The sequence below is a fragment of the Nicotiana tabacum genome, chromosome 15 (assembly GCF_000715075.1).
Source record: "Nicotiana tabacum cultivar K326 chromosome 15, ASM71507v2, whole genome shotgun sequence".
Lineage (NCBI taxonomy): Eukaryota > Viridiplantae > Streptophyta > Magnoliopsida > Solanales > Solanaceae > Nicotiana > Nicotiana tabacum.
Window position 1 is genome coordinate 66893891 of NC_134094.1, and position 9168 is coordinate 66903058.

General features: G+C 41.2%; 1 protein-coding gene across 1 annotated transcript; it reads left to right on the forward strand.

The window, feature by feature from the left end:
* The first annotated feature begins 7410 nt into the window (after positions 1-7410).
* LOC142169661 (uncharacterized) lies at positions 7411-8052 on the forward strand. Its single transcript, XM_075231558.1, has one exon. The coding sequence runs from the start codon at positions 7411-7413 to the stop codon at positions 8050-8052; it is 642 nt and encodes a 213-aa protein (XP_075087659.1).
* The last annotated feature ends 1116 nt before the right edge of the window (positions 8053-9168 follow it).

Below are 9168 nucleotides of genomic sequence, written 5' to 3' on the forward strand. Positions count from 1 at the left end.
TCATCTTTGATGTCTTGTCCAACCCATCAACAAAAGTGTGGCCCAACACCTCATCTGTCTAACAATGATGTGGGTATTCTCTGAGTAGCTTCTTGTATCTTTTCCAATCTTGACGAAGAGTTTCGCCATTCCGTTATTGGAACATAAGAATCTGGCTCATCGGCAACTTTGTCTTCTTAATGGGAAAAAACTTGATTAATAATTTTCGTGCTAGATCATCACAAGTGTGGATCGAGTTCGCGGGATCCTCTTGCAACCATTCTTTGGATTCCCCTAGCAGTGAAAAGGGAAACAATGTCAGTATGACATAGTCCTTGGAAACTTTTAGATAATTATAAGTATCCGTAATTTCCAGGAATTTCTGAATCTGCCGCTGCAGATCTTCATGAGATAGACCCACATACTGCCCTGTGGACTGAATCAACAGTACCATTTACTGATTGAGTTCAAAGTGACACGTGATATCAGGCTTCATATTAGCATGAGTCATATTAGCAAGATTGGGCCTTGCAGCTTCCATCACCGGTCGCTCTTCATTACCTACCATTTCTAGTGGTTGTGGTTTAACTACAATGTCCAACTCTCTTTCTGTTCTAGTTCTAGGTTCGCCTTCCCTCCTTGCCCTGCGAAGTGTTCGTTCTATTTCAGAATCAAGAGGAAGGAGGTTGTTCGCGCTTCTACTCCTCCGCATTCAAGAGAAGAGCATGCATTAACACAAATAAGGCAAATTGAAAATTAAAACTTGAACAAATTAACTAATAAAAGCGTAACTCAGACAAGTAGCTAATTTTTAAGTCCCCGGCAACTGCGCCAAAAATATGTTGTGACCAAACACACACACACAAGTATACGTGGTCGTCAAGTAATAATGTAGTCAGTAGAGTAGCGTTCCCACTGAGATTTATGATTAACTTTTGACTGATTCAAACTCAAACAAATTATCTATTCAAGAGATTTTTCTTAAAATGTGTAGGTGATTAATTAACAATCAAAGAAACTATAAAGCAGTTAAATAAACTAGAGATTGACTAAAACACGTAGGCAATTTTGGATAAAAATAAATAGGAGAGGATATTCCAGGGTCATAGACTAACTAACAATATTGTTGCGTTCTCGGCTTAAACTGACTAATTGATTTATCTAGTTTGTTGATTGACATAGTTAATATTACTCGTAAGAATCTGTCGAGTCCTTACTTGCCTATTCAAGTTAGCTTAATGCCTATATGTCTATGGAATTAAGACTAACAAGAACTCATTTATACTTCCTGTATTTCAACCAAGCAAGACAATTAGGTATATTTCTATCCTAATTGCGAATCTGTTTCACGATGCTCGGGTTCAAGAACTTGCTCTACTTAATCCTATATGCAATCTAGAGTTCCCACTTTCGAGTTCAACTCTAGATTCGTAGATAGTATGTTAGCTACGCAGCAATATAATTAAGAACAGAATTAAATAAACAAACCAATATGATTAAATCATACTCGTCAATTTAAACTTCAAATGTCAACATTCATGTAGCACCCATAACTCCAGAACAAACGAGTTTATCCACGCATAGTCATGGTAGAAATCTTAAGTAATTCCCAAGAATATATAAAAATCAATAAAATAAGGGAAAAGTAAGAACTCAAGACGAATTTTGTGGTTTTCAAACTCTGTGATGACTTTTTTTCGCTTCCCCATATGTTAGATGACCTAAAAGAGGCGTTTTCAATTTATATATTGCGTAAAAAAGTCATGGGCCAAAGTTTTCCTTTTCTTTTTCCGAATCAGCTTCTGGGAATTATGCTGAGTTAGATGCTTCGCGTCCGCCTCAGCTTGAACTTCTCAGCATCGGATGTTGGGGTGGATGCTTTGCGTCTACCCTCTATTCATCCTTGTTGCGCTCAGGTACGGATGATAAGGTGGATGCCTTCTCCCAACTTCACTGCTAAGGGTGAACCAGATGATAATCATCTTAATGTTCTGCATATCAAAATAAAGAGAATGGCAGAGTGGCACGTCTTTGGCAAAAACAGATGATAATCATCTTAATGTTTTGCCTTCTTTAGTATATTACCTCATGATGATTGATGAGAGTTAAATGGACAGGACCTATGGAATTTTGGCTTCTAGCAATCAATATATAGTACATACAAGGGTGTCAATCGGGAGGGTCGGGTTGGATATGGACGAGTCGAAAATGGATAATACAAAAATAAAAAAATTATCCGATCCGATCCATATTTATGCGGATAAAAAATGATGGCGGATACTATGAATATGCATATTATCCATGACTTCTTGAATACAATCATTTTTGGGAGAATTCCTAGTCTCCCAAACATGAGGAATCCCTAATTTGAGGCTTTACAAATATAAAAGTTAAACCCATTAGGTATTCATTGGTTATCTATTTTCTAAGTGGATAATATGGTTCTTATCCATATTTGACCTATTTCTAAAAAGTTCATTATCCAACTCATTTTTAATGAATAATATGGGTGAATAACTATTTTCTCTTAATCATATTACCACCACTAAGTACATACATGTTAATGGATGAGGCTCCTCTCTTTTTCTCCAAGTTCCTATTTAAATTTGTGACACTTGTCCTAGTTAAATATCATAGGCCAATATTTATATAATCAAACAATAGTTTTAACTATGGTTAAGAAGGTTGATTTACCCATTAATCTAGGAAAGAAGTACGCTCTAACTTTGGTAAAAGACCTTCATCTTATAAGATTTTGCCAACCATTTATAACTTGTCTATTTATACTTCGAATTATATTTAAAGAAGATAAGTTCTAGAATTGTATAGAGTAAAATCGATTCATAATAAATGGTCGAATTATAGCATGACACGTGGAGCCAAAAACAGACAAAAGGCAAGTCAAGTAACAATCAGTTCCGAACACGGCAACTGTGATTGAGGTCGGGGAAATCCCAAAGGGAACATAGTCAACGGGAGCAGATCAGGTATTTTCTATCGGATAGCATTCAATAAGGAAATATTCTCTCGTAGTAAATGAGCGATCGTTGCAGAAAATACTTACATTCATGGCCTATCGTTATATATTCATCAATGCTCCCTTTATTATCATTTAAGTGGCGCTTAATCCTAGGATCTTGTTTTCCTAGGTATACCTATAAATAGAAGGCTCAGCAGCCATTGTAAGACACGAAATTCTTGGCAAAACACATGTTGTATTTCATTTTCGCTCTCAATTAATAACTTTATTTTCTCTTTTACATTGCTCTCCTTTCTGTCCTCGGAGACACTGCTCTCGGATCCAGACTTGTCGTCTTCTTCAATTTCAATTGCTAAGTCTTACTTTTAATCTTATTTCTTTATCATTTTTGAGATCAAATCAGTTTGCTCGTCTATAAACCATGTAACAAATTTAACTGTATCGTTTTATGGGTAAATAGTTTGGTGCCCACCGTGGGGCTTAGACAGTTACGTAATTGCTTTGATCCTTACGTTTATTACTAACTTGTTTGATTTTTCCTTAGTAGAAATGGAAAATGGAAGCTAATGATGTCAACATCACGCACAACATTCAGGGACACGAAAATATGTCTCAACATGAAGATTCGATCTGCAACACTCGTAACAAAGTGGACGAAGCAACCCCGGTTCATGAAGGGCAGTACCCCTGACATGTGCGGGAGCCAACTCCCGACGATGCGGAGGAGGAACATGTCGTGGAAATAGTGAAAATCTTAAGAGAACAGTAGGAGGCCATCATGAGTCACCTCTCAAGGCAGGATCGGTTAATGACAAAGTTAAAGCAAGGTTGTCAAGTGCCTCCAATAATGCAAAATGGAAGGGGCCCGGTTCTTCCCAGCGCTCTTGCAAATCAAATGGCTCAAAAAGTCGATAATAACACCCCAAGGGGGGAGGTCGGGTTCGATGGTGCTGTAGGTACCGGTAGCAAATCCGGGAATGATAAGGGGAATGACCCCTTCAAGAACGAGCTCATGATGTTTATAAGGAAAATGAACGAGCGGATGGATCAAAATGAAAAGGAGTTTCACGCTCGAATGGATCAGATTCCGGGCGCGCCACCAATATTAAAAGTCCCGAATTTGAAAAAATATACACGGTTAAGTTAATTCTGAAGAGGTTCAAGATGCCAGGCATACCAAAATACGATGAGACTTCGAATCCGTAGGAGCACATCACAACGTATACCACGGCTGTGAAAGGAAATGAATTGGCTCAACATGAGATTGAATCAGTCCTACTGAAGAAGTTTAGTGAAACCCTAATAAAAGGGGCTCTTCCATGGTATTCACTCTTACTCGAGCATTCAATTGACTCTTTTGAAATGCTTGCAGATTCATTCATTAAGGCTCATGCCGGGGCCCGGAAGGTCCAAGCCAGGAACGCGGACATATTTAGGATCGCGCAAGGAGAATCCCAATTGCTGCAGGAATTCATGATCATATTCCGTAAAGAGAGGATGTTGCTACCAGTTGTAACAGACGAGTAGGCAGCCAAGGCATTCATAAAGGGTCTGAATCCGAAGAGCTCCGACGCCTCCCGAAAGCTGAAGGAAAGCCTGCTCGAATTCCAATCGACTACATGGGAAAATGTTCATAACCATTATGAGACAAAAATAAGGATAGAAGATGATCAGCGGTTTTCGGCATCAACTAAGGGACGGGACCGAGACAAGAACTAGGATAAGTTTAAAAGCAATTTCGATGCGAATCGGTGGTCTTCTAAAGGTCGTTTCCTACCATACGAGAGAACTGAGGGGCACGGCAGCAAAGGGTTCCAGTCCTCAGATAGGTTTGATCCCGATAGAATAACCGACCATGGCCAGAACAACAGGTCGTTACAAGAAGAAGAGGTATCGGGGGCCCAGGATTCCACATATCCCAGGTTTTCGGATTACAACTTCAACATCAGTAGTGGAGTTGGTATCGGCGATGAGGAATATCAAAGAGGCATAGATTCCCGAAGCTAATCAGATCTGATCCCAGCCAGAGGGATCCCAACTTATGGTGCGAATATCATGGGACTCACGGCCATAGAAGTGGGGACTCCCAGCATCTACGTGAAAAGGTGGGGACGTTATTGAAGAATGGCCATCTCAGGGAGTTCTTGAGCGACCAAGCCAAGAAATATTATGGCCGTAGCCGGAATAATGCAGAGCCTTCGAAGGCAACAGAAGACTCCCCTCGGTTGACTATCAACATGATTTTTGGAGGGAATTAAATCAATGGTGTAACCTTCTCAGTGGCCGAGAAGATGAAGGTATCAGTGACTCACAGCAAGAGACTCCAGAAAGTCATCGAAGATGATATCACCTTCACGGAGGAAGATGCGGACAAACTTCTTCTGTCACATAGTGACGCTCTGGTAATTTCTCTTAATGTCTTATATTTCAAAATTAAGCATGTTTTGATTGACCTAGGAAGCTCAGCCAACATCATTCAATGGAGAGTGCTAGAACAAGCAAAGCTAATCGGAAGCATCATTCCAACGACAAAGCTTCTAGCTGGGTTCAACTTGATAAGTGTGACAACCCGAGGAGAGATCCTAATACCCACAAACGCTGAAGGGGTAACCAAGACCACCTTATTCAAAGTGGTAGATGGTAACATAGGCTACAACATAATCCTCGGAAGGCCGTGGATACATGAGATGAAGGTTGTGCCCTCAACATATCATCAACTGTTGAAATTCCCAACCCCGAAAGGAATCAAGCAGTTAAGAGGAGATCAACCGGTAGCAAGAGAGATAAACACAGTGTCGATTTCCAGCAGTAAGGGGAAGGAGCCCAGCAAATAGTAACTACAGGAACGGATGCCTTCTCCCTTGCCAAAGGAAGATGATAAAGGCGAGAAGTCATCGGAATCCCATGAGGTGCTGAGATACTTTCAGGTACCACAGGAAATGGGTGCAACCAAGTCCATTGCAGAAGAACTTGAGCAAGTAGCTTTGTTCGAAGAATTCTTGGAAAGGAAGTTACACTTAGAAACAAGACTCAATCCCGAACTCAGGTTAGAATTTATAAATTTTCTTAAAGCGAACACATATGGCTTTGCATGGTCGCACTCAGATATGACAGGTATCCCGTTGGAAGTGGCCGTGCTCAAGCTAAGCCTGGACCCAAGCTACCCGCCGGTAAGGCAAAAGAAGCATCTGATCACCGAGATCAGGGACATGTTTGTTAAAGAAGAGGTAACCCGATTACTCAATTTCGGTTCCATACGGGAGGTAAATTATCCAGAATGGTTAGCCAACATAGTTGTCGTACCATAAAAGAATAACAAGTTTAGAATGTGCGTAGACTATACAGATCTAAATAAGGCATGCCCTAAAGACTCGTTCCCATTGCCAAATATTGATCAAATGATTGATGCTACGGCCAGGCACGAGTTAATAAATTTCCTTGATGCTTACTTCGGGTACAACTATATCAAGATGAACTCGGAGGATCAGGAAAAACTTTGTTCATAACGAACTTTGGCACATATTATTATAATGTGATGCCATTTGGGCTTAAAAACGCCGGAGCCACTTAATAAATGTTGGTTCACAAAATGTTCGAAAATCAAATATGCACGACAATGGAGGTGCACATTGATAACATGTTAGTCAAGTCTTTGATTGCAGGTGATCATTTGAAACACCTCCAAGAAACCTTCGATATCTTGAGGAAGCATAACATGAAACTCAACACTGAAAAATGTGCGTTCGGGGTCGGCTCCGAAAATTTCTTGGGGTTTCTGGTCTTGCAAAGAAGGATCGAGGTAAATCCCGATAACATCAAAGCCATCGAAGACATCTCGGACTAGCTAACAAGCGTAAAGGAGGTACAGAGGTTAACCTAAAGGTTGGCCACTTTAAGTAGGTTCATCTCAAGATTATCAAAAAATATCCATCACTTCTCAAAAAGAAGAACAGTTTCAAATGGACTTTGGAATGCCAACAAGCCTTGAAAGACCTGAAAAGTTACCTATCAAGCCCTCCGTTACTGTCGAAATCGAGGGAAGGCGAACAGTTACTAATATATTTAGCGATCTCGGAAGTGGAGGTAAGTGGTTTTAGTCCGGGAGGAAGAAGGTACGCAATTTCTTGTTTATTATGTTAATAAAATATTGTCGGGGGCGAAGACTCGCTATCCGCACCTCGACAAGTTGGCCTTAGCTCTCGTAGTCACCTCTCGAAAGCTTAGGCCTTATTTTCAATGCCGCCCGATAGACATTGTAACTACCTTTTCGTTGAGGAATGTTCTTCACAAACCTGAGCTGTCAGGCCGTTTGGCTAAATGGGCAGTCGAAATTAGTGAATTGACATTGAGTACAAACCTAGGATCATGATCAAGTCACAAGTTTTGGCCGATTTTGTAGGTGATATAAGTCTCGGGTTAATGCCCCTAGCTGCTAAAGTCCGGTGTCGAAAATGACATTAGGAGTTTGGACCTTCTTTATGGATGGAGCTTCCAATGTAAAAGGGTCTGGGCTTGGGTTAGTTCTAGTCACGCCCTCGGGGGAAACCCTGAGGCAGGCCATTAAGATTATTCCGTTAACTAACAATGAATCCGGGTATAAGGCTTTGGTTACAGGACTTGAACTGGCCCGGGGAGTCGGCTCTAAGGTCATCGAGATCAAATGTGATTTCCAGCTGGTAGTAAACCATTTGTACGGGATTTTTGATACAAAGGAGGAACACATGCAACACTATATGAACAAGGTTAAGTCATTGCTTGCACGATTCAGGGAATGGTCGATCATACACATTCCGAGAGAAGAGAACATAGAAGTGGATGCATTGGCTAATTTAGGGTCGTCTACAGAGATGAAAGGATCTGACTCCAGAACCGTCATTAATAATCTACACTCGATATTAGATGTGGATGGTTACTGCGAAGTCAATTCAACCAACCTATTCTGGAACTGGAGGAATGAGTTCGTCGAATATCTTCGGCATGGAAAATTACCCGAAGACCCAAAGGCGTCTCGGGCACTACGCACCAAAGCGGCTCGTTACTGCCTCATGGATGGGCACTTATATAGAAGATCGTACCAAGGTTCATTGGCCTAATGTTTGGGAGCCTCGGAGGCGGACAACGTGATGAGAGAAGTCCATGAAGGAATTTGCGGGAACCATTCCGATGCACATTCGTTGGTTCTAAAGCTGGTTAGAGCAGGATACTATTGGCCCCGGATGGAGCATGACGCAAAGATGTTCGTTCAGAAATGTGAAAAATGTTAGCGCTATGCGCAGTTGGTACACCGACGAAACTCTTGCATTCGGTACTGTCCACATGGCCATTCATGAAATGGGGTATGGATATAGTTGGTCCACTACCACTGGGTCCTGGAAAGGTAAGATTCCTTTTGATTTTAACTGACTACTTTATAAATGGCTTGAAGCAGGTCCTTACCAAAAGATCGGTGAATGCGAAGTGGTTGACTTCTAATGGGACCACATAATCTACCGATTCAGAATACCGAAGGAGATTGCTTGCAACAACAGACCACAGTTCATAGACTCAAAAGTCACAAAATTTCTAGAAGATTTGAAAGTCAAGAGGATTACATCCTCACCGTACCATCCAAGCACTAATGGATAGGCGGAGTCAACCAATAAGGTGATTAACCAAAACCTCAAAAAGGGGTTAGAAGCTGCTATGGGCGTACCGGACGACGGCAAAATCAAGCACGGGAGAAACACATTTCTCCCTCGTATATGGCGCGGAATATCTGATACCGATAGAAGTAGAGGACCCAACATTACGGTTTTCCCTAGCAAATGAAGAAGCAAACAATGAGGTATTGCTGGTGAAGTTGGGTTTGCTCGATGAACATAGGGATTTGGCATACGAGAGGATGGTATCTCAAAAGCAAATGATGGAAAGGTATTACAATCGAAGGGCCAATCTTCGATACTTCAAAGTAGGAGACTTGGTTTTGAGAAAGGTGACTCAGAGCACTCAGGAATTTAACGCTGGGAAGCTGAGTCCAACATGGGAAGGTCCCTACTAAGTTTCAGCTGTCACCGATAAGGGATCGTACGAGTTGGAAAATCAAGATGGAGTCAAATTGCCCAGCAATTGGAACATGACTCACCTCAAAAGGTATTACTTCTGATGGATCCTATCAATACTGAAAGTATATGCTGCACTCTTTTTCCCTTCGACCAGTTTTTGTCCTAATC

What these genes read in the sequence shown, in the direction of transcription:
- LOC142169661 (XM_075231558.1), top strand. Translation starts at nt 7,411, where the DNA reads ATGACATTAGGAGTTTGGACCTTCTTTATGGATGGAGCTTCCAATGTA.